This window comes from Micropterus dolomieu, linkage group LG09, assembly GCF_021292245.1.
Source record: "Micropterus dolomieu isolate WLL.071019.BEF.003 ecotype Adirondacks linkage group LG09, ASM2129224v1, whole genome shotgun sequence".
NCBI lineage: Eukaryota > Metazoa > Chordata > Actinopteri > Centrarchiformes > Centrarchidae > Micropterus > Micropterus dolomieu.
Window position 1 is genome coordinate 15,448,865 of NC_060158.1, and position 26,820 is coordinate 15,475,684.

Below are 26,820 nucleotides of genomic sequence, written 5' to 3' on the forward strand. Positions count from 1 at the left end.
TATTCACGTTCTTGCAGAGATACCACTCTTGTGTTTGGGCGTTCAATATGAAGTTACAGCAAGGATGTGGTTGGCTTAAAAATTTGCCTACCAGTATCTCTTAACTGGTCTATCTGGTGTTTTTTTTGCTGAGAGTTAGTTGAGAGAAGTCTGGTACCACTCTCATTTTTGTACATTAAAAATGAAGCTATAGCCAGCAGCAGATTAGATTAGTTTTGCACAAAGACTGGAAATGGGGAAACAGCTTGCCTGGTTCTGTCTAGTGGTAACAAAATTGGCCTACCAGCATCTATAAATGTAACAATTTTGAGTCTGGTCTATTTGTCTTGCATCAGCTGGTTAGCTTAGTTTAGCACAATGTAAGGTAGGTACTGTGCCTGACCAAACAATAAAGGCGACATGGTGGTGATGGTGCAATGGATAAGACCTTTGACACTTGGACTGTGCCTTTGGTGTGAAAGACCCAGGTTCAACTCCCCACTATAACCCATCTACTAATGTGTCCCTGAGCAAGACACTAGTTGCTCCAGAGGCGTGCGACCTCTGACATGTATATTGTAAGTCGCTTTGGTCAGCTAAATGAATTAATGTGAGCTTTAGCGGAGCTGGTAGGACAGAGCCAGGTTAGCTAGTTCCACTCTTTGTGCTAAACTTAGCTAACATCTGCTGCTTGTACCTTCATATTTAACGTACATAAGACTAGTGTTAGTAGTAGTAGACTCTCATTTAACTCTCGACAAGAAAGTGAATAAAAACAATTCCCAAAATGTCAAACACACTGTACATCAAAGTGTGTGTACACTCTCGTTGTATGGGGTGGTGGAAAGTCATTTTGGGACGTTTTTTTGCCTTCTAAACTCACACACACACATAACAAGCCATGTTTGAACTGAATGTTCTCTTTCTGCATATAAAACAAGGCCTACTCACTAATCATATGACACAACGAGACAGTTGTCAAGTGTCACACAATCAGTCTATATATACACCTTTCTTTATTGTTAACACAACACACCACACAAAGCACTGGCAATATGTATCTGTTCTGTCACAAATAGTACACTCTGTTGCACCAATGATGTTTTCTTATATTCTTTTCCACAATCTAATAAAATGAATTCTATGAATATGTGATGATTTTTCTCAAAGAAGAAGAATCGATACACACTGACTGTTAACTCTTGTACCAGTTTTTTTCTTCTCTGTGTGTAGAAACTGCCTTTGTTCTCGTTGTAAATGTTGTTTCCTGACAAATTCCGTTCTGGTGCTGTTGTTGTTTGACTGTGCAGTCCAGACCTTCTCCAGAGTGATCTGTGTGACTGGAAGGAGGCATCTAGGTATAACTGAATAAAGATTTTTTGGCAGCTTTTTGTTAGCCGCTGTGACGGTGTCTCATCTCTGTTAAGTTCAAAGAACACTTCGCCCACTAACATTTTAAAACATACACTCTTTTACTTTACGTTACTCTTCTTATGACTGTACCAAGTTAGCCTCTCCAGTAATGGGAAGTACAGTACTGTATTTATGAACACTTTAGAGTTACTTGTACTTCACTTGAGTATTTCAATGTTCTGCTACTTTTTACTTCTATTTACATTTCTGAAGCAAATATTGTACTTTTTACTCTACAACATTTACTTGACAGATGTAGTTACCTTTCAGATATTATATACAAAACAGGTGATCAGTTTATAAAAGATGATGCATATTTACGAATTAACAGTATATTAATTAGTTAACAAGCTCCTTACATAGTAATGTATCATTAATAATAATCCAATAATACAGAATAATATAACACAGACAGATCCTTCTGTTGCCTAATGAGTACTTTTATTTTGATACTCTTAAGTATATTTTGCTGATAATACATATGTAAGATTTTCAATGCAGGACTTGTACCTTTGACAGAATATTTTTACATTGTACTATGACTCCTCCTCCACCACTGTCCCTCTCAGTAACACTCTCCAAAATAACAACAGTCTGTTCTTAATTACAGATTACCTAATGATGGATTCAAGCCTCAAAACAAACATAAGTGGAACATCATCTCAACCCAATAAGGATACAATTCATGTCTTAATAAAAGTGCACAAATCTGGTTGAAAACTAAGACTCAAATTACACTTCAAGAGGAATTAATGTATTACAGGAAAAGGGTTCTCAATTTTTGTAATACAACTGTTTGTAATTGATTTCCCCCCCACTCTTCTCTATGAACGCGAGAAACCTTTTTCTACATTACATAGTGGATTTACAAAAGACTTCCCCTGTTAAACTACAAGTAACAGACTTGTCCCTGCCACAAATAAACCACATTATTACAGTGAAATCTAAATGTATACTTCTGCTTTTGTCACCACTTCAAACAGGATGTTGGCATTTCCCTAAAGGCCTTACTCACTCTTCTTTTACAGTATGATATAAGTTGGTAACTAATCAACAAAGTTTGTTGAAAATAAAAACATATGCAAACAACCATTCAACTACCTCAAGTTTAGATTTAATCCCCAAACTGTTTAAAATTTGGCAAATTAGTAGACTCAGATAAAAAAAACATTATGGGACTCTTTTCGTCTCAGTATCCTCCTGGAACTGGGCTTCTAGGGAGCTATCTACTAAATCTAATAGGCACCAGTTATATGAGTCAGTTGAGCAGCAGAAGTCATTCTTGTCTCCAGGCAATCTGGTCTGATCTGGTCTGGATAGAGAAAAATAAAGCCATCAGGTGTTACGTCTGTTCTTGGCTGCCCTCTTGTGTCCAAATGGGGTACTGCAGCCCATGTGTGGGTTAATTCAAATACGTTTTCACATTTTAGACCCAGTGACACAAAACGTCCCATCCTTCAAACACATCGGTATGTTGCACTTGGGGAACTCCCCTTGCAGTCGAATGGATTTCCCATTCCCACCCCCTCCTTGTTACAGAAAGACAGTTAATTCAGTATAAGGTTATTTCAGAGGTATTTTTAATTTGAGTACATTTCTTCACTCCATGGTTCCAATTAAAGAACAAACAAATCCAGTGTGTGTGTTATGTATGTGACTAAATACAAATAAAACCCTCATGTCTGAGATGAAAGGCTGTAAGGACTTCTCTCAGTGAAATAGATCACGGCTGGAAAGTGATGTTGAATGAGGAGTACTGTTAAAAATCCATTAATGTTAACTCAGAATAGGAAATACTGTTGTGTCATGGTTGGTTAAAAAAAAACAACCCCAACACCAGAAAAAAACCTCTATTTTCATGTGGTGTTCTCCCAGGACATGATCCATTACTAATGACTCACATTCATGTTTAGCCAGTCGTCCACTAGCAGACTTGTACCAGGCTGGTACTGCCAAAGCATGGAAGTGTCAGAAATGTGTGTGGAAGTCTCAGCTGTGTTCGGAATGGCTCCATTTGCCTTCAAGTTTTATTCAACCTCAATCAGTAGATATGTGCATATTAGTCAGATGAGAGTAACTTGTTCAGTAGTTTAATAGTTTCTAGGATATAATCATAAAGCAGAATGGGATTGTAAAGCTAACTCAAGAGAATTGTTCTGTGATTGAAAATGTACCACTGACACTACCCTTATTCATATATTTAACTTCATTTAGAAAGGGTGTTTGGTCTGTATGAAAGCAGTATTTTCAGAAAACACTGTATATAATCCTGCAGTTTGCAGAGACTATAAAAAAAAGCAGACTTTGATCATTTTGTGATATTTCCTAGAAACTCCTCAAAACAAAAAGACTCAGTAGACTACTGCCATGCTAGCAGCTTTGTGAGGCTGCACTTAGGCACTCTGGTGCTTTGAGCTAAATGCTAACACGATAGTAAGCAGACAATGTTTACCATGTTGAATGTACCATCTTAGCCTGTTCACATACTAACATTTGTTAATTAGCAGTAAACACAAAGTTATTAGAATTCCCACAGAGCCACATGGCTAAAACAAGAAAATTGCACATTAGAGTAAAGTTAAGGTAAACCTACTCTTCTACATTATTATCCTGTATCAGTGTATAAAATAACATCCAGTGTCGTCTCTTGCCTTGCTTTTATCTGTATTTCAGATAAGGAGGCTAGGTGTTACCTCCAGCCCAGAAACAATGGACAAGCGTTCAAATATTGACCCTGGCTCTGAAAGAGACGTATATTTCACTCTCACCTTGGGTCAAGGCTGAACCCTGCCTGCGTGTTTGCTCTGTTATGCTGATCTTGGCCGTTCTTCAGCAACTATCTAAGCGTGTAGATCATTGTCTGACAGACTCTTAACAATGGAAAAGGGGATGGTTTTTATTCTGAAGTGTGTTTGGAAATACCAGCTTTGGGGTTGGACATGACACACTATATCAGCAGCTCAGTACCGTGGGTTGAATTAAACAGAGTGTTGTACCTACATACATTCATATTCTTAACACAGTGTTAGACTACTTTCTGATTGTGGTGTTCTAAAATGTATATAATGAAGAAAACGGAAATCAGATTGGCCCAAAAATGGCAACCCATAGTAAACAAAGAATGTCCTCCAAATGGAGGCAGACAAAACAAGTGCTTGTAATAATAACAACTCCAACATAAATTAAGAGCCATGCAGAAGCAATAAGCCAACACCTGCCTGGGTCACATAAAAAGAGGATAAGTCTTACTCTAATCAGCTTTGTAAGTGTAAATCCTTCTATATTTGTGCAATTATCTACACTCAAACAAATTGTAAAATGTGAAAAGTTGTTAATTTGATAAAGAAAAAATAAACTAGGAGCATGTTTGGCATCTGAGCTTTGCTGTTAGGCATAGGCGAAGAAAGGAGTGCAGCAGGAAAAGTAAAAGGAGAAAAGAAAAGTCCTACAGCAGGGAGGATTTCTCCCACAGTGAGCCAGAATGGACTCAAAACTATACCATCAGCACAAGACCACATGTCTGGACCCACCCCATGCTTTCAGTTTCCACACCGGTTAACAAGTGAGCGCACGTGTCAGACAAAAAGAACAGACAATTAGATCACAAGGAAGGCTGGGGTAAGTCATTTGTTTCCAATAGAGGGAGACTGGCAAACAAGAGTTTAGAGGGAGTGTTGACGGTCCAGGGGTTAGAAGGTCAAGGGAGGGGCCCCTGGGAGGTCAGGAGGGAGTTAGGCAGGTCTCAGTTCATTGGCGTCTCCTGGGGGGGTGAGTCTTCAGGCTGATCGAGCAAAGACTCGGGAGTGGTGAGACTGCTGCTGTCCTTGTCATCAGAGTTACCGGACGCAGATGGAGTCATCTTGGTCTGAAGGAAAAAAACAATAACATCAAAACCCCCCCACTACATTTCAAATTAAAATCTGTGGTAAAATAATCCAAACTCAAGGTTCACTTTTTCCAGAGCTAAAATTTTAAAATGCATGATTGTAATTTAAAAATCCATTAACACAAAAATCCTTCAATTAAAAAATAGGTCTTTACAATTTATTTTGTAAATCAATCTATTTAGAGTGAGTAACTTTTGAAGGAAGAAATAACACAATTTTCCTCTTACAAATGAAAAGTTTAATTTATAAGCAATTAAATGCAACCTTATGGCATTCAATACACTGAGGAATTCTGCTGCTACAGCCATATTTGGTCTGGTGTAACCAGCATCATATGGTGGAAATCATGGATTTTCTCTATTTATGCTACTGTTAGAAAACATTTTAGTTCAGTCAGGTCTTTAAAGCGACTGAACAGGAAAAAATTGGGAAATTAAATCCAATGTGCTGTTATTCTGTAATTGTCAGTAGTGGCCACAGTGGTTGGTGTTCAGCAAAAGTTACATAAGGTGCGTTCGAGATTACTGCGGCTGACTTTTGCCGACTTGATAGTCTAACCTGAGCTGCAGGCGACTGCCGGGGCGGGGTATAAAAACGGCGCTGTCAAGTCGGACATATTCTTCGTGCATGAGTGTACTGTGAGCTGAGATAAATGACTGATCTCGCGGCATTTGCAAAGAAAAATACAGACCAGGCAATACTGTGGTTCCAACTTTATGCAGCTGGAGAAAAGCACCTGCAGCAGCCTTGCTCCTGCAAGGTTTCACTGTCATGTGACACGATGATGTTTTGTAGCGCTGGCGAAAGTCAGACCGAATTTCTAACCAGCATGCCTTATTTTAAATCCACCATGCGCCACGTTAAGTCAGTGCTGCGCAGAAGTCAAAAGCACCTACTGTCTCACTTTAAACATTGATTAAAAATACATTCAAAGGTGAATCCCTCTTTTTACTGACACTGAAGAGAGTTAATGAAGCGTCTGTGGCCTCGAGGTGAAGTTTACAATGGAGTTGGGCTAATGCACAAATCAATCGATCGGTTGATAGGCTTCACTGAGCTGCTAAATGGGAACATCTGAGTAAAATACACATGACCGCAAATACAATGGCACTAAATTAATTTAGTGACATTCCTTTTTACCTTCAAAGTCTCCACTTTCTCCTCAAATGACTTGAAAGTTGGAGCATTCCTGTGAAAGACAAAGACATAAGTGACAAGATCACAGACTCACCGATCAGAATTTATCTTGCATGCTTGTACACTCTGACATTAGTTTGGTAAAGTCGAGATGCAAACAACACGTCTTCAAGAAGGAGCAGGACATCCACTGTAATCTAACCTTTAGAGGTCATCTTATCTGATACTCAGCACAAACAAAGCAGAAATTTCGGCATTATCTTCGGTTCTACTGAAAATGTGCATGTTGTTTTTCATGAAAACATAATCAAGAGCATGCAGAATGAACAGGATGACAGGAACAGTGCAGGACTTAGAAAACTACAGAAAAAACACAGAGAGCTGCAGTGTCTTTTTGATGGATGCTCACATTTTCTGATATTTTTGTTAGATATAGGTCAGACTGGGTGTACCCTTTAAAGAAGTCATATTATGCTTTTTGGCTTTTTTCCTCTCCTTTGAGTTTATATCTTTTTTGTGAATGTAATAGGTTTGCAAAGTGAAAAAGCCCAAAGGGAGTTCCCATCTCCCACAGAAAACACTGCTCTGAACTGCCTGAAAACAACTCGTTTGTACTCCAGCCTTTTCTTCTGCTTTCTTGAGACATCACAAGAAAACACGCGTCATAATGCTCACCTAGCAGCTAGTCAGACACGCCCTCAAAAACACATTGAGCTGCAGCACACAGCGAAAAAATACATCCGCCTGCTGCCTCCCCTCTCCCTTCCAAACACTAGCTACGCTCCAGGCAGTCAATGGACATCAAGTTGTTACTGTGAGCTTGGTTAAAACTTTACGTATGAAAGTAGGGCTGGGCAATATGGCCAAAAATTTTATCACGATATGCACATTTTATAGCATTCGAAATCGATAATTATCACGATATATGTCAAATCATTATTTCTCCCAAGTTTAAAGGCTGATTTTTGCTCCTGAGTGAAAACCAGATGGTTAATTGTGCGGTTAAACTTTTCTTTATGGTCAGAACGTCACAAACACTTGTTGCCAAACAGTGGATGACTTCACAAATCTTTTTTCAGTCCCTTTTCCTCAACAAAATAAATATTTTAATAGAAAAATTAAGTGCTAATGTGTTCATAATTCATATGAATTAAACCAAATATTTATTGACGATATATTGAACATTTATTATATCGTTATTGAGGAAAAATATATTGCGATAATTATCATTATTGTTTTATTGCCCAGCCCTATATGAAAGACGCTTTTGTTACAAATTAATAACTCACCACACTGAAACTCTTGCTCCAGTCCATTTGCTAAGCTGGTAAGGGGAACATATACAGCTGAACTGAAGCCATGTTTACTGGCTTGTTAGGATCCGCTCTACTCTGCTTCTGATTGACTAGTAGTCCTTAACTAGGAACTGCACATGTGCAACTCCCAACAAAGATTTTATAAAAGTAAGATGCCTCACTCTGTAGCTAAAACAAAGCTTTCAACACAATGGGTGAAAAGACGAGCTGCAGCAATGTGCAGTATGACAACAAATGTGGTGTTTTTTGAAAATTAAACCATGTAAACCTGTTCTGGTACAAACGTTTGATGTGGTAATCTCAGAGTTGAAACGATTATTTGATTAGCCTATTGACAGACAATTAATCACTTAATAAATAATAAAATGCCAAAAAATCCAGCGGTTTCAAATATGAACATTTTGGGTTTTGGATTGTAATATTGTGCAATTTCGAGACATCACCTTATGTTCAAGGAAACATTTTTCATTATTTCCTGCCATTCTATTGACCAAACAATTCCTTATTTAGTCCATTTATTAGTTAATAATCCACAGATTCATTGACATTGAAAATAAAGGTTGCTTACAGCTCTAATCTCACACATCCAGACCTGCACCTCGTCAAACTGAGTGCAAAAGTTGGTTAGAAAATTGATGGAGACACAGCGGTGTGTCATTATACTTCTTCAAACCAGTAAAGTACACTGGACAGAACCTATTTCAGCTCTAACAGAAAACTAACCAGAAGAGCCGTTTCTGAAAGGGGGTGTTGTCAAATTCACAGCTAATCGAGGCTACCTCGGGTTTCAAAAACGGCTTTTATCTCTGTGTGTTTGACAAGTTTTCGTAAGACATCTTTGACGAAGCAGAGATCTGTCTGAGCAAGATTATTAAAGCTGCAGCTTCACTGATAGCTGATTAAGTAGCTCTTAGCAAGGGTCGCTCTTGGCAACCTCAAAGTACACACAAAGTACACAAGTCAAACAAGTTGCACATAAAATGTGCAGCATTTATCGCGTTCATATTTTATTCAACACTTGTAGCTCAGAGGGCACCAACGTGTGCCAGTCACAGTAACACAAACTAGCTTACCTCATGGCAGGCATACTAGCCGAGTGTTGTAATGAGCGAATGCTATCCGACAGCATTATGGAGAAGAAAGGGGGCTTTAGTGGTCATCTTAGTACAGACAGTTTTTACACAGAAAGAACAAGAGAACAGAAAAGAAAGACAGGCACATAGACATGAAAGCACAACATACAGCACACACCCTCATTTCTTCTAATATATGTTCAATGAGCGAGTATTCTAAGTGCATAAATCCTATAAATCCTGCTTCATCTCATTAAGATCGATTGTGTATTAACACAGTGGGTGTGTGATAATCCCCTATATAAATGGGGGATATCTTGTCATCAAACATACACACACAACCACAAAGCATGTTCACACACACTTGCACCCCTTTCAGGTCGGTCTTCACTACCCCCCCCCCAAACCAGCTCTGTGCGGAGGCTCATCTGTGAGGCTGCATTTCTCAGCACACTAGTGCTTTGAGGGGCCCAATAATCTTGTTTGCAGCTCAGTAATCCAGACAGAAGGATGACGGGGGAGAAGACAGATTAGGATCTGAGGGGAATCAACTGGAGCGCTCTCTCAAATGGAACAATCTGTTCTTGGTTTTTTAAGCCCTGTTTAACCAGGAAATAATAACTACAATGCATTGTTAGATTTTAGAGTAGATGCTTTTGGCACTTTGAAGCAGAATTTGAGGACAGAAAATCAATCCATTAGATCTGTGGCTACCATAATATATCCTTTTTAATGAATAAGGAGAAGATAATAGAGAAAACTGGTAGCTGAACTGTAATGTAATTAGAATGGGCACTTAAAGTGGTAAAATTGGTTATTAACTGAGGTACTTAATGGTGTCATCAAATCGGATAGTAAATTAAAACAAGGACACGAAACTGTGTACACAAACACATTATCACTACGTTCATACATCTAGACATGACTCTGGCTGCAGTTTAGTCCATAGAATGTGATAAATAATTAATAGATGGTAGGAAAGAAAGTAGGAAAGATAAGACACTAAATATTCATGGGATGTACATACCACAACCACCAAATATTCAAACGCATTTGATAGGACAGCTAAGAAAAAGTCATTATGTGTGAGGAAGATTTAATAGTGCTTTAATGTAAGTCTTAATTAAACATACTGTATTGTGTGTGTCAGTGTACATTAAAGGAATAATTCAACATTTTCGGAAATACGCTTGTTTGCTGCTCATTTAGGCATCATTTAATGTAAATAATGTTGTCACTCAATGTTCAGTATATTTACCCAAAACAATTATACAGTATGCATGTTTGCATGCACAAATGACCTATGTTTTCAGTAAGTGACAATCATTCCACCTTACTTAAAAATCACAACCAGGTATGTCAAAGGTAGCCTTCCGCAGATGACAAGAAATACAAAGCCCAACCCTGAATGAACGGGTCCTTATCTTAGTTTGAATCTCCACACAAAGGGCCATATCTCAACAAAAATCCCCTTGCAGGATTAATAAAGTATATCTAAAGTATAAACCCTCCTCATTTAGATCCCAGCAAGCAAACAGACAATACTCAGTTTGAGTTTACAAAAGTTGGCATAGGAAAAGACAAGTTTAGTGATTCTCTATCAACACCGGAGTTACCACCTGCAGTCCGGTCAGTACGCTGCTGTCAAGCTAACCGGCTGGCACTCGGGGCGGACAGGGCGTCAGGGTGAGTTTGGTTTGAAAGCTGCCACAGATATTTCCTGAGCTGACTTATGTGTGCATGTTGTAGGTGATGCAGGCACGTGTGGCGATCGCCACAATACGCTAATCTCAATGTGTCTTTCTGTTGTGCGTTTTCGCTGTCCGCTAAAGTGGCTGATGGACTGACAATTTTACCTGCCACTGCAACAACTGACCAGTATTTGGCGCATTCTAATTTCAGACCCTGCTCATAGCGTTCTGTTAAATATAAAGCTGGAGCCAGGAGACAGTTAGCTTAGCTCAGCACAATGACTGGAAACAGTGGGAACCACTAGTCTGGTTCTTTCCAATGTAAAACAGAATCTGACAACCAAGAGCTGTAAAGCTCACTAAATAGCACATTACATTCTGTTTAACCCGCACATAAAAGATGAGCTGCTTCACAAAATATAATTTGCTTTACAAGAAACTGGACGCCTCCTGTCTGACTCACCTGACATCCTCGAGCTTCCGGCTGATAGCTGAGCCCACGTTGGAGAACGCCGCTGTGGCCTTCAGACTGGCCTGAGACAGTGTTTCAGATGTCCTCCTATAGCTGAAATAGAGACGGGGGACAAAGAGAGAGTAGGCGCAGCAAAAAGATATGAGAGCGATGAAAAGAGACCGAAGAGAGGCATCAAGGTCAGAACTAAACAATTCAATGTCTTTTTCATTTGAAAACGCCTGAAAGCATCAGAATTCTGCTCATTTCCTGTAACATAAAACTCAAACAGTTTCACACAGGCCAAAGGCTGCTTGTCCAGAGCACTGGCATCTTTATCCTCATTGTTCAGAGGAGAAAGAAGCTTCTCTCCACAGAGCTGACAGTTAGCCATGTTTTCAGATCATTTAGATACAGAAAAATAATTGAACATTATCAAACAAGCAGTGAATCAGCACACCATGATGCATATGTTGGGTATTGTGCGCTCTTGGGTCACACATCAGCATACTGTGGTGGGGAAGTACTTACGCAGTGGAGGTGGTGACCTCCTGCCAGGTTTTGGTGATGTTCTGTTTCAGCTCATTGAGAGGTGTGATGCCCAGCTTCCTCTTAATGTCCGCCAACTGCTTCTCCTTGGCTGCCAGCACTTGCGACAGAGTCAGGATCTCATCCTCAACCTACACACACACACCACACACACGTTGAGGTTTTAAATGTACATGTGGCATGTTTAACTGTGGTCTTGTCTTAATCTATTTTAATTCAACTGAATAACTAAAGGTAAGCAACAGAACCAAATACAGAGTGTAAAGGTGGATTGTAATGTCAATTAAGTCAATTAATTTATTAGTTGATTGACAGAAAATGAATCGGCAACTACTAAAACATTCAACTTCCTTTGTCCAATGTGTAGATTTTCAGCTTTTCATTTTAAAGCACATATCTTTGCAGTTTGGTAACCTTGGACCCTAAGAACTTGTGACTCTGACATTTTACAAATAAAACTATTAAATCCAGAAAATCATCAGTAGATTAACTGATAATAAAAACAATCTTTCGTAGCTATCCCACTGCCTGTTCTACATGTAAAGTAAAGTGAAGCTGCCAATTTTATAATTTGACACAGTTTTAACTTTTTAGAAACAGCCGACCGATGTCAGTCTCTAATGAATCACAACAAGGACGATGCTCCATTTACCCACCCATGTTTCCCACCAAGACAATCATGGTGAAATATTATCTCTCATGGGAATTACAAATTGGGCAAGTAATCAAACATCTGTAGCAGGATGGATCAGGGGCAACAAGCAACATAGAATGAACATCTTGTTATGGAAGGAAAGTGCTTTTTGCATATAAAAAGCACTATGAGTGACCTCAAAAGCACACATTACACATTTAAAAGGTAACATCAGACTCAAAAACAGCAGTGGTGTAAAGTGGTGTACACATATTGTTGCTTTTAAAACCCTTCTCCACTACTTGCAACACCTGATTCTGACTCCCTGAACCATGACCTCTTTAATCCCTGATCCCCTGACTGACCTTGACCAACTCATCTTGTAGCTCCTGCCGCTCCTCCTCTGTCATGGCAGGGGGAGACAAAGAGGGGCCCACAGACGTCACCGCATCTTCCCCCATCTCTGGGACTGAGTCCGGATGCTGCTGGGAACCTGGGAGTTAAAATAAAAAATGTTAGAGACAAGAATCTTTGTAGAATCTCATCTTTAAAAAAACAAAACATATTCGCATGTATGTGCCCATGTTTGCTGTGTGACAGTGAGAGATAATCAGAGAGTAGCACTAGGAAAATGAAGCCTACTAAATAAGCTTTTTCATGATCGGTGGAAGTCTAGGGGGAGTTTTTTTAGGATCCAAAACACAAGCTTTTATTCCTACTGTACAGTTGCGCAAAACACCTTCTCACGTCATATTTTCACTCCACACACACACACACACATTCAGCATACAGTGTACACACACTTGTCTTTGATGCAGCCGTCTCTGACAGAGATGTGCCCAGCAGGAGCAGCAGCGCATCAATAATACAAAGAACTTTCTAGATGGAGACATCCTGGGCTCAGACAGCGTGAGAGAACACAAGCGAAGTTGTTAGGATCTGTCAGTCAAACTCAGAGAGTGAGGTAGTTCTGGGCTACAGCTGAGCTGAAATACTGAAATGCAAATGTGTCTCTTAGGTCATTTTCCTTTTTCATCTGGTCTTCCCTAGTATTTCAAGGATTCAGAGTGAAATATTTGCATTTTGGGTATTACGCTTGTTTGCTTTCTTGTCAAGAGTTAGACGAGATCGCTCTCATGTCTGTCTGTAATGTACCTTTGAAGCTCTCCTTAGAATGTGTCCATTCCTTGATTATTATTCCATTACTCTATAAGGGTCCACCGATCAAAAGAATCAAAACAGCTTTTCATAAAAATTAATCCAAGGTGTGAATACTGTCAAGTCCATTGCTCGCTGTCTGCTAACTTCTGTTTTTCAGTTTTGTGCAAGAGGGATTAAAGGCCTGTCCCATAAGGGCGCCTGTCCCAAATATAGGCAGGGTCATTTCAGTGATTTTGGCAAATAAAAGCCTGGGCTATTAATCAAAGTTTTACAGTATTCTTTTAAGGTACATTCTGCACAGGAAACAAATGTCACTCACTATCCAGACACTACAGATACAGATCTGATAAAAAACTGCATCTTTCACACTAAACCACTTGAAATTGCACATTTAATAACATTGTGGCTGTCGAGGTGATATTAATCTGTATAATGATCGTTTTTTTAAAAATGACCAATAATCTCCTAGGTCTATCAGGCTTACAAACCCTGGCTCTATTAACGATTTGTTATAAAGCATTTTAAACATGCACTGAAGGTCCAAAACAGATATTCCCTGCTTGTATTTAATAGTGTAAAACCTCAACTTCATTCACCTCAAGTGTTCTCTTTCCATTCTATGATCCATGACCCTCAAATATCCTTTTTCTTCACTCAACAAAACCCACATCCTCTCCTCCCACCTCATTCCGAACACTTGGCACCCTTCCTCTCTTTCATGTCACACCCAAACACTCCCAATGCTTAAAAAACATTTTAACAGAGACAGTGTGTTTGTCGAGGACAGAGATACCGAAATCCCAAGAACCTAGCAATATATATACACTCCCACGAAGACTACAGTGGAATTTCCACATAACTGTCTGGAGAGCTGCTCATGAAATAACATTTCTCTGCCTTCCAATCTCATCCTTTTAACATAAGCTCAGGACTGTACTGTGCCATAACTCGTTTTAGCGCTAATTAATACCTTGGGAATAAGACATGCTGATTGGTAACGTCTCAAGTGAAAATATTTATATGTCCAGGCATGCATGAGCTCCAACTCAAAATGTGTAAATCATTTAAAAGAGGAAATAGAGGTGGGCATTACAGTAATTAGGTGAAAAGAAATAAGGTGGAAATTCTCATTTCAGCCTTCAGCCTCGAAACCACCCCCACTGTTCCTCTGAAGCTTTACACTTCATCTGCACTTCAAGCTTTTTCTCCCTCATATCTCTCACTGGTCTTATATTTGCCCTCTTCTCCCATTACCGGTGTCACGCTTACAGTGACAGAATTGTGTAATGGACACTTCCCGTTATAACGGTTGTGCTTCAGTCACTAATATGACAAATCCCCCTGCCTTTCAAATTAAATAGTACTTTTATTTTGATTACCTACATTTTGCTGCTTAGGAATTGAATTTATATCTGCCTCAAACACTGTAAGTTCTGTAAGATTACAGTGAAAGGTCCAGCACCTCCTCGAGGTGAGAAGAAGTTCTGTAGGCTGACACCTTGCCTGAATTACTGTATCTGCCATGTAAAATTTTGTAATACATTCCTGCAAGCAGCACTGCAAGATCTGTATGTCTGATTGTGGAGGTAGCTATGCAGCATATTTATGCCATGGAGGTGTGTTTCCATCAGTAGGTGCCTAAAGCAGGAGAGAGAAAAAAGCAGACACAAAGGGGAGAGAGAGCGAGAAAGAGAAGTCTGTATGTGGGTGTTGGGAGAGGTTGCTTGCTACACCAAACTGCATACCCACCCACATTACCGCCCTACCTCTCTGCTTTAGCTCATTTCCTCTTTGACTAAATGTTCTGCTTGTGACCATCAAACTCTCTGTAGCTATCAAATCCATAACAGCACATTAGAAAAGCAAAGCTGAAGCATACCTGAAAAGAGGAACATTTTAACAGGCTCACCAAACAGCCAGCACATAATTATGTCTTTGTTATAACAAGTCAAATGCAAAGCTCTGCGATTGTCCGGAGAACTAATGTAGCCTAATCACTACAACACAGGCTACTTTCTTTAGTCTGGAAGCTGATTTAAGTTTTGTATTAAGTATAATACAATCTTACTATTAAAATAAAATGTTTGATTGCAATCTTTATGACCCAATTACAATACTTGTTATATGTGTGAAAATGCCACATACAAAATATAGACATTTGCATGATCTGACCTCCTAGGTTCCACATCCATACACCATCACAAAACAATAAGTGTTTTCTTTTTCTGATGCAGTGTGTTAAATAAACAAGAAAGTCACAGTAGTTTTGTTTTTTTACTGACTAATTTTGAATGGGTTGTACCTGTCATAAAAATTAACCACACACACTGGCTTTCTCTGTCGCTCGGAAAAGCCACTATGCTGCTTCCTATGTGAAGAAATAAGGTCGGATTTTGCGTAAAATCCACTGGTTTACATAGGCTGTTCAGACGTACACAGGTCGACATCGGAAAAGGCATTTGAGTCACAGAGAGACCACCTTTTTGTTTTGGATAAATAAACTAGGGATGTATCGAATGTTCAGCCACCGAAATTAATCAGCCAAAAATAGCAAAAACAGCACTTTCGGTGGTCGGCCTAATTTTCGGAACAATTTTGTTTTGACATGTCGGCAGTGTGGAAGCATTTTAAAGCGTCCAAGAAAGATGCAAAAAATCACGGTTTGCAGACACTGTTCTGCTGAATTGTCTCCTAGCACTTCCACTCCATCTGTTGCTGACTTCTTAGAAAAGAGAAGTGAGAAGGCGATTAAGCTAGCTGCAACTAAATTTGGAGTGCACACGTATTAAAGCCTTTATGGTAATTCCACTGAAACGGATCAGTGCGGGCTCACAGACAGGTTAGCGACTTTATCCAGTCATTTTCTCTCTTTACAAAGACAAGTGTTGCAGTATGAGAGTCCCACCTGAAGAGACGCTATGAAGTCTTCATGTTACACCATACTAAAACCACATACAACATTATTTATCAAATTGGGTCGGACTAGATGAATTTAGCGCGAGGATACACGTGTGACAACGTCCGGTTTTCAAAATAAGGTGTCTATACAGTATGGAAATAAGATTAATTGGATTATATTCACAGAAAGTATAAAACATATTACATGTGTACATTAAAAGTAAATTGACCCATGTAATTTACTTTACCGGACCCTCTTGGGCCTCAGACCCACCCACCATAGTCTCTTCAAATCCTGTGGGAAACACTGTGTAAAAAGCACATTTTGACTATTTAATTTATGCAATGGTAAAAAAAAAAAAAAGGCAAAACAAATGGAAAAAATGTGAACATATTTTTGTCATTATGTTTGGTAATACAAATATTAAAAAAATTAAATAAATAACAAACCCAAAGTTCGCTTTCATATTGTTGGACAGGTAAACTACTGCAAAGCATGTGAAATGTATTAATATATAATATTTTGTGTTTTCCTTGGCTCAAGTTAGATTACATTAGCAACATTAGCTTGCCGGCTAACACTGACCAGTTGCTAATGTTATGTGTTGTAAAATACTACAGTTGTATGGCTTGCCACATTACTTCACCAGCCAAAACGATCCATATTACTATCTTGTGTATCGGTAATATGTCAAAGTGTTGATTTTAGGCTGCAAGAAATTATGTAACGGTACAAAGCAAATGTTTCTAAAACGATTTGTTTCTAAAACCAATAGTGATGGGAGGCAGGGCCATTCACTACAGTAAAGGTACTACGGTCTGTTATACTAAAGTGTAGAAACAATCTCATTTATAATATTCAGTCTAACTGTTTTCGTTATCATTCGATAAATATAGCTATGTAATGTTGCAGTGGGAGTTTACCTGAGTTTCCAGCATTTTGTGTGATGCTGTCTCCCTGGTGTGTTGGTCTCCGTTTTAGTTCCCTAATTACTTAAAGCATACGCACATGCGCACATGCTTGGGAAGGTATTGGTTGTAATCTGAAACTTCACTGATAGAGGCCACTGAAAAACACACACACAGTCCCTTTAAGTTATCCCAGATTTGCTGGACTGGGTCGGCCTTAAGTTTAACATTATTAAATTACATTTTGTTTGTGAGACAATGGAACAAGGGTTGAGACAGGCTAGAGCAGAAACCCAGCCATGTCGCAGAATTCACAGAAATCCCCATTTTCTAACTTGCACACAACGGATCAGTGTGAGTTTCAGTGCAAATCTATAAACACGTCACAACTCTAGCCTACTGTGTTTTGAAAACTGCCAATGCAAAAAGGCAAGATAGATAAAAACATATGGTGAATCAAGCATTGGTGTACTGGAGAAAAGTTGTGTGGTGGAAAAATCATAACCATGGAAACATAAATTGAATCTCATTGATGATTTTCTAAAATAAATTTAAAAAAGTAGACTGAAATGATAGAAGTAAACTAAATGAAAGCTGCGGTCACATACACACAGCTTTGGGTTCTCCCAAATTCTTCCCATCCAATGAACCAAACCTATGTTTTGTCTTTCTGTCCAGCGCGCGCCCACACACACACACACACACACACACACACACACACACACACACACACACACACACACACCCCTCTGCCCGGCCTCTCCCTTTCCTCCTTATGATTACCTCTGCTTTTGACAGCTGGCGAGCTGGGCGGTGTGTCGCTGTAGGCCGGGGAGAGGTAGAGGTAGCTGGTGTTGACTCCTTGCTCAAAGTCAAACGGAGAGTGGTATTCCTCCAGGGGCTCCATGTTTATAGCTTGTAGTGTGCTGTTTGTCAGAGCGACTACCACCTCCCTACCACCACTACCTAAGTAAAAACCAAGTGCTGATTGTCTGCATGTGATCCAGGCGCGTGCTGGCTCTGCGATTCCTCGTGTACAGCGTCCTGGACTCTTGTGGTGTGTGTGACAGAGAAACACAATATCCAAGTGTGTGTATGCAAACGTGGGAGGAGATTCTGCATTGGTTTTCAGGTGATCAGAAGGTCGGAGGATGACAGTGAAGCCAGTTTTCCCTTTCTTGCTGTTAACAAGTTACCTGTTCCTTCAAGCAGCTGTCACAGCAGGCACACACACATTGCCCTTCTCTCCCTATAATTCCAAAGGTAATTTCTCAGTCCAACCTTCAAGCATCCATTTGCGCAAACAGTGCCGTTTTCAGATGCTGACCACTCTTGACCACGCTGCAGTGATATTGCGTGACACTTTGTTTCAATACTCTCAGGTCTCTCTGTCAATTCCCTCCCTCCCTCACTTTCCGTCATCAAGCCTGTCATCCAAGGAGGAAATAAAAGAGGCCCCATTTGTGTGGGCTGTTCACGTGATGCGAGTGTGTGGGGGGGGGCATTAGATGAAAAGCATAATCTGCAGTGTCCCAGATTACAGCGAAGCGCTAATCCAGGGTGGCCTGTCCAGATTGGAGCAGCAGTAATGCTAGTCAGCTAGAACGGAGGGGAGAGTATGCCAGAGGCTACACTTGCTATTGTGTGTGTACTTGAGGGAAAGTGGCTCGTAAAGAGAGCATGTACACTGTGTGTGTTTTTGTGTTCATACTTGGGCTGCAACTAATGATTCTTTTCATTATCAGTCATATTATTTTCTTGATTAATCAATTGGTACATTGAAAAAAAACAACAAAGAAAACACAATTTCTAAAAGCCCAAAATGTATAGATACAGAAGATATTTAGATGGCATAAGCTTGGTCTGTATGAGGTATAGTATAACACCAGACCACATGAAACATCAATAAAATATTTCCCCCCACAAATTCTGAAAGTAGTCAGTGTCACGTGACTCTTAAGTGCTTAAAAGGAGAGATATGAGGCAGGAATATTCAAGCTGCACAAAGAGAGGAAATATGCAGGTCGTTTCTCATTTCATTTAAAAGACATTCATGGAGTCGTCAACAGACAGCAAGCTACTCTGTGAGCGCCAACACTTGCTGATAACTCTCAAGGCTGCAGTGAAGTGGGAAAGCAGCCTGGTGACATTTCAGCACTAATTTTATGACAGAAGATGGAGATGCTACCATGGATTTAGTGCTGCTCTGTAAACAGCACGAGGTTTGGATGGGGGTAGAAACTCATCTTGAGCGTAGAAGTAGTTTGAAAGTGAGAGTACAGTGGATTGTTGAGAGTTAAATACTCCAAGTAGGAAGCATGACTAAAATTCAAATGTAATGCTAAAATGATTCTGTGATCCAATCCAATCAATTTTATTTATATAGCATATTTTAAAAACCAGGTTTACAAAGTGCTGCACAAGGAATAAAACACATAAAAACATAGCCAACACACAAACAAATGGTTCACGAAAAATTCAAACACAACAACAGAAGACCACACAGCTCTCATGCTGGATTAAAAGCTAGGGAGTAAAAGGGGCTGTAGACTTGGAAGAGTGACCTCAGATTAATCTTCTTCTGTGTGCCTTAGGACAGAACACCAAAGTTTTCTCTGGTTGAACACTAACAAATAAAAATTAATTGGAAAATATGAAAGACAGCAAAGCAAGCACCCACAAAGTGAAAGAAAGTCAGTAATTCATGTTAAATAAAGTGTCTCCCACTTGAAACAAGTGCATTTTGAAACGCAACATTAGATGCATTCCCCAGCATGACTATGGCTATTGTTTTGGCTAATGGCTAATGTCAACATGTCATGGCTAATGAGAGCAGCTAATCCAAACAAAAACTACCCAAAAATATCAAAGACAAAACAAATTATCTGATCAGCACAGAAATTTTCCCCACCTGTAAGCCAACTTTAAAGCAAACTCAGATGAACCGTATTCCCATCTGCCATTCCTCTGTGGTTAAGGACCAGACGAGCATGTATGCGTGACCTTCTCCAGGAAATACTTTGCATTAAGGCGCTATCCTGGACGTATTGAAGCACTGGAGGACAAATTCCAGAATCAACTATGTTGAAGTGAAGAGAATGTAGTTTCCAACTTTCAACTTAAGCTGTGTATGTAAAATATATGAAAGGTTAACAACACACAACAGTCCAAATCATATGGGTCATGCAAGGCTAATTAATGCAACTGTGCCCTGATCTTCAGGGTCAGGCTTTACTGCACTGTGCTTCCACTCAGCAACGTCAGCTCAGTCACTCATCGCAAACTATCAAGTGTCAACAAGCACACATGCACTAAAATGGGCCCACACTGAAGGACAATGAATACTTGTCGGCGTCTTTCCTCTCTTGATCTTCGAATTGTTGGTTTTTTGATTAATTTATGTGAGACCTTGACCAAATCGTGTCTCATTATAGCTGCAGGAAGTCTTACATGGACATATTCATGAAAAGCAGGCACATGTGTACACGCGCATACAAGCCTTTCCATCTTATTCGATCAATAGGCACCCTTTTCACAGTAAAAAGCTAAATCTGTTTACTGTAAACGCGAGACACATCTGATGCTACATTATTCTAAGACAAAATAAGATGGTGCTAAATTAAACGAGTGGTTTTTTTTTACATCTGAATTAATACTCAATATAACTTCCAGTCTGCAGCACTCCTGACCAGTGAAGCCACTGATTCATGAGCAACATTTGATTCATGTGACATTTGTTAGAAGGAAAATCACTTGTATGCTTGAACTGGATAATACATTAAACATTATGATAAAAAAAATTCCATCAAAGTCACAAATTTGCTTTGAAAATAATCTCTAATCAAAACAATTTAAGCGTGCTCTTGGATTGGATATTTCTGATTTATAAACCAAGACAGATACGTGCACAAAAAAAAAAGAAAAAAACAACCCATAGCACCCATCCATCCAGACTGTAACCAGGAACAAACAGCCATTTTAAAGCAGTTAATGAATCACAGCATGAGATCCATTTACTTTCCTATTCATGGCATACCCTGTCACATGATTGGCCTAAAACAAGAATCATGAGACATAGATGACTGGGGACGCAGCGAGAGTGCCCACAAAGTTCCCATGACATGTGCATCATGGGAAAACAGTAGAGGTCAAAGAGTGGCTACACCTCAGACAGAACACAGGTAACAGTCCCTTTGCTGAATACCGAACAACATGTCTTCATACCGAACGCCATGTCCTCACCACTTAACAATCTCCATCATCTCACAAATGGGTTTCTGTCTAATCTAGGCTGTCTAGTATTGTCGACAAGCATCTAGATAATAACTGTTTATGGTTGCAGTTTGACATTTTGGGAACTACACTATTATGGTTTTATTGTTAGATGAGAAGATTAATACCATGTGCAGAAGCTTTAAAGGGCTAGAATATTCAGCCGATTATATAGAACATAGGACCACATTTTCTAACTTCCATTAAAGTAACTATCATTATCAAACTTTTGTGAACCGGTGCAGGTTTTCTGTTTAGGCTACGAGTTTTGTGTGGTATGTTTTAGCTTAACGGTGGCTGTCATCAAATGACTTAGGATAGATGGGTTTTTTTGTTGTTTTTTTTAACTTTGTGGCGGTTTTGCCCAACAGAGATCGGGTTCCACCTACATGGAACATTTCCACAAAAGAAAGACAGTTGCGGAGTTGTTTTTCACCTACAATGCTGACATGATTCAACAAAGTATTATGACAGATCGTGCAAAAACCTTTGAAGGTGCAAAGTTGTTGCAATTCTTTACAGTGCAAATATAAATTTACATAAAAGCGCTTTTGCTTGCTTCCCTTTAAGCCTTTTTGTCTAAACTTTAAAATGTGTAGGAAACCTCACACCTACGATGTTCACCAAATATTCAGCCACGTAAAAACTCAAACGAGTCTGCTTTACATGGCGGGGTGCATGCTGCGACAGACTTCCTCTGCTGAAAGCATCCAGTTGTGCACCATTGGAATCTAATAAGGCAAAAATGTTGGCCACTGCTCATTATCAATCTCATTAGGCAACTGAAGTGAAAAACAGATAGACGGGTAAACCTGACTGCCACTCATTTTTGAACATCTGATTTGAGCCAAGGCCATACACTTCTATCAAGGAAGCAGAAAAAAACAGAAAGAGGATACAGCGGTCAATGTTGATTGGATCATGCATGGCTTTCTTGTCGAGCTACAAAATCCAACATTTTGTGATATGAGACATCTGGAGTGAAATATTCTGTGGTATTTTAAGGGAATAAAACATGAGACTGGGATTGGCCCTGAAAAACTACAATGAATTTGTGAATAAGAGGAGCAGTGAAAAGTGTTGCTTAAATCCAGACAGTTACACCATAAGTCCACAAATGTACAAACACCACAAATGCTAACAAATCCTTCAAGTTTCCCACAAACTGTGTGATTTCCCCCAAATACAATCTCCAGTCGCATACACTGTAGTAAAAAGCAAGAACTACTGAAGCAAATAAACCACTCAAGCATAAAAGGACCCATCTGATCTAAAGACACTAATGGAAACTCTCATTCAACTGCAGGGAAAAGAAAGCACAAAGAGATGTTCAATATCAAAAAGGTAATGTATGTGTCACACACACAGACGAGAGAGCAGACTCCACTCCCTTCACAGTTCCTTTGAGAAATGCCAGTCACAACACTCCACGCGCACAGTGACCTCCCTCCCACTAAAACCTGCCAACCTAGTTCCTCTTCATCCTGTTTTTTGTAATGCTTCACCTGAAATACAAAAGAAGAAGAACACCCAAACACTAAGTAGAATAAACAGATTTACCTCCCCCCCCAAAAAGGGTGTAATAGGGGAGATCGGTTGATTTTAAGTCAAGCATTTTTGTTTCAAATACAGATGACTGAGCAGGCTGAAATCCAACAGGTGACAGTGACAAGGGATAGCATTAACAAGGATGCAGACACAGATGGTGCCAGATTACAGCAACCAAAGATAACTGCATAAAAGTGTGACTATAAAATGGACTTCATTGTCTGTTGCCGTGACAGTGTGACTATAAAATGGACTTCATTGTCTGTTGCCGTGACAGTGTGACTATAAAAAAAGAGAACTCATCAGTTCCTATGCCAATATAGAAAAAGAGATACACTGACATCTAGGAAGGATGAAAATGTACTTCTGCAGGCGGGAGACGTGAACAAACCAACACCTTAGCCCCAGCAGTAAAGGACAGTTTAGTGAAGCTTATGAAGTTTGCTTTTTGTCTGACTATTTTTATTGTTTTGCATATAACAATTATTCAATAAATGTGCTATTTCACTTGATGCACCGAAGGAGAAAGTGACTACTGTAAACCAGCACAAGTAAGTCATATTGTGACTGTGATGAATTCCAGTCAGCAGCACTACATAGAAGTATGGCCTTAACACAAGCCTGACATTTGGTGATTTGCTAACTGTATGTTCAAGGTCATTTAAGGCAACATAGAGCTACACAAAAGACTATAGATATTTGCTGCCTTAACTGCTGGTGCTTCAATTGCAATATTTGGGGAAATCTTAAAAGGCACATGCAAAGCACAAGAAACCCACACTAATAAAAAGGAACCACGGTCAAAAGACAAGTAGTCCCTAAACAACAGTGACTAAGACACACTTTTCTGACTAACATAGACCTAATTTGGTAACATTAACACTGTAGGCGTGAATCAACCATTAACAGGTTGACATATTTCAATATATAAATATGCCTTTCCCTTTTACAATATGTTTGACCTTGAGGCAAAAAAGCACAAAATATAGCATGCAGACATCAGGAAATTACAATTCAGCAGGGGGTAAACACTGTTTTTGCTGAAGAGAAATGAGGTCAAGGCTGCGCCATGTTTACCTGGCACCCCCCTTGAGATAAATAAATAGATGTCACCTGCTTCTTTCCACAACAACTACAAGGTCTTGTTATGTGCACATAAATTACAAGAAGTGTTTTTGATAAACTTAACTGACTCTGACATACAAGCTGTGTTTGTTGCAATGTCTAATTTTCTTGTATTGCGGCACAAACACATGCACATGCCGAGAAGCAGCTGTCGCAAGAACACAAAACCTGGAGGATGGGTATGGACAAGCAAGTGGTGTAGAGGTTTGAAACAACAGATGGCTGCTGAGCAGGAACGGACATGTTCAGGTAGGTATTTGTAGGAGAGGAAAGGAAGCAGGTAGAATGCATTCACAGCATGCCTGCAGTCCTCCACCCGCTTCCTGTCTTTACATTAAAATGCTTGTCAGTCCCACACGGGTGTTCAGGCTTGTTTGACCGCCAACAGTGACAGATATAGAGGTCTTCAAACTAAACATATGCACTCGTTCTGTTCAAAAAGGACCTGAAATGTAAACAGTGTGACTTGACTAAAACAGGTAATGTTGTGGGGACATATAGAGAACATGTGATAAGCTGTCAAACTTAATAGGTTAGGTTCCCAGCTACAGAACATCAAAGGACCATACAAAATCAACTCATCAAGCATTTAGTTTTATCTCGGTCCCTTTCAGTGCCTGTCAAACTTTTAGCACAATAGTAGTTTTAACGTAAACAGAAATGACAACTTCCTCGTTAAAGTTTTTATTGAATTACAACAACGTCTGGTTACATGTTGAAACAAATGCTGTGCAATACTTATAAGCCTACAACTTCCGTGATATTTTTGGTGAACGATGGCACCCCACTTGATGTAGGCCTATTTGATCGGTTTTAGTTTCTTCCAAAGTCTCTAATTTGTTATCTCTGCCTAAAAAACGCACTTTATTTGAGTTTGAAAAGTAGCATATGTTCTCAACAGACTAACTCTGGACTTAACTCTAATCACCACGCAAAGTTAGTTTATTAACTTTCATGTGAGACAAAAGTAGTTTGAAAACATTTCCGGTAACAACACAGTCACTGAAAGAAATTTAAGCAAATGGATTACCTTTCTCTGCATCGTCCATTGCACGGCTGAGTGTTGTTTCTGGTCGTTTTATGTCCACAGTCCGCTGGTTGCTCACTTGGCGGCAGCAGATCTCCCAGCTCTCTTTCTCATGTTCGCCGTGCGGGGTGGGGTTCGCTGTGACGTCAGCACGCAGCAGTGTAAACAGAGGCGAGCACGTGGATCGAGCTTTACGCCATCAACAACGCAAAACTGTGTGACGACGACACGTCGTTGTTTGGGCTTTTTTTTTTTTTCACTGCACCACACAAACTCAAACATGCATATCTATCATACCTCGGTTATACATTGTTATATATTAAACAATGAATACTTACACTTCATCCAAGTTCTACACATGTAAACACAGCATAAGTTAAGTATGTGCAATGTATCTATGAAAAAGCTACTTATTTATCTTCTTAAATTAAAATCCAAGTATCAGTTATGTAAACCTAAAATCATAGAAAAATCTAAATATTTTCTAAGAAGAAAAAACTGGGGTGCCACATATGTAGATACAGTATTATTAACCTGTTGTAATTGTATACCGAAGATACCTTATCAATGGAAAGAATGTTTGGAATGCAGCTTTTATATGCCTACAAAGTGTGTCAGTTTATTTGATGAGTTGATAGTATTTAATATGTTTCACATTTCAATGCCTGCTGCTCTAAATCTGTTTCTTTGTACTTTTTTTTTGTTTTGGCAGTTGCCCACAACATACCTCTGGACTGAAGTAAAGCTAGTGGCTCTGTAGTCAGTCCAACATATGTCTTTGAATTGAAACATTAGATCTTGAAGGCAATATCTCAGGCAGTTCATACTGATGCCCTCAAGGTGAAATCACCATCATTTTCCAAACAAAAAAGTAATACTAGTCAGAATATAGTCAATGATTTATTACCTAGCTGAAGGCAGAAACTCAATCACTGATACCTGCAAGGCTTGCACATTTATTTCATACCTGAGAGAATACTTTGACATACACTGTTCTAGTCCCTGCGAGGAAATTACATTTGTCAGATTCATCCCAGTAGTTATGTTGATAGCCAATGCATGTATAAGCTGGAGCAATAAATAGATACACTAATCGTAAGCAGCATGCCTTATTAGCCCCTTGGGAATTTAACCATTACAGTGAGATATACAACCCCCACCTATTTGTAATCAAAACCTGGGTTAAATCCCACTCTTGTTAACACACTGTGTGCAAAGCCCTTAATTGGACAGAACTGAAACTGTACACCCAACTATGTCAAGCATCTCACAAATGCTCGCGCGCACACACACATACACCCAAAGAGAGATAGAGGTTCACATGAAACAGTGCCACCTGCTGGACTTCCTCTTAACAACAGGGAACAGAAACAGACTTCAGACACATGTTGATATGTGACAATACTTCTGGAGTATAACATCTTATCGGTCACTGGAGGATGCCAATCCAAATGATCGAACATCACATGCCTTTATTCCAAGTTGTAACGGATATTACTTATAGGGTAAGAAATGTAAATATAGTATAAACTATGAAATCATAGTGACATACACTCAGTATTATGCTTGCATGGTTTGGGCAAAGAAGAAGGTTGTAATAAAGTGTTAATACTAATGTAATGGAATAGTACTTTTTATTTTAATTAAATATCACAATTAAATGACAGATGTAGCCTTTATATTTATATAGTACATATATTATATAATATACTTCATAGATATTTATATCCATATTGTAATACTAATATTT

General features: G+C 39.3%; 1 protein-coding gene across 3 annotated transcripts; it reads right to left on the reverse strand.

Annotated features, from left to right (window-relative positions):
* Positions 1–2,950: 2,950 nt before the first annotated feature.
* tpd52 (tumor protein D52) lies at positions 2,951–25,208 on the reverse strand. Of its 3 annotated transcripts, none has more exons than XM_046058725.1 (6): positions 25,074–25,208; positions 12,496–12,623; positions 11,479–11,627; positions 10,960–11,061; positions 6,420–6,468; positions 2,951–5,257 (listed from the first exon to the last, which is right to left on the reverse strand). In XM_046058725.1, exons 1-6 carry the CDS (start codon positions 25,090–25,092, stop codon positions 5,135–5,137), a joined length of 570 nt encoding a protein of 189 aa, XP_045914681.1. In that variant the 5' UTR covers positions 25,093–25,208; the 3' UTR covers positions 2,951–5,134. The 3 variants fall into 3 exon arrangements, with proteins under 3 accessions (XP_045914681.1, XP_045914680.1, XP_045914682.1); XM_046058724.1 differs by lacking the exon at positions 25,074–25,208 and adding an exon at positions 17,882–18,020; XM_046058726.1 differs by lacking the exons at positions 2,951–5,257; positions 6,420–6,468; positions 25,074–25,208 and adding an exon at positions 17,882–18,023 and having other exon boundaries at positions 10,956–11,061.
* Between the last annotated feature and the right edge of the window lie 1,612 nt (positions 25,209–26,820).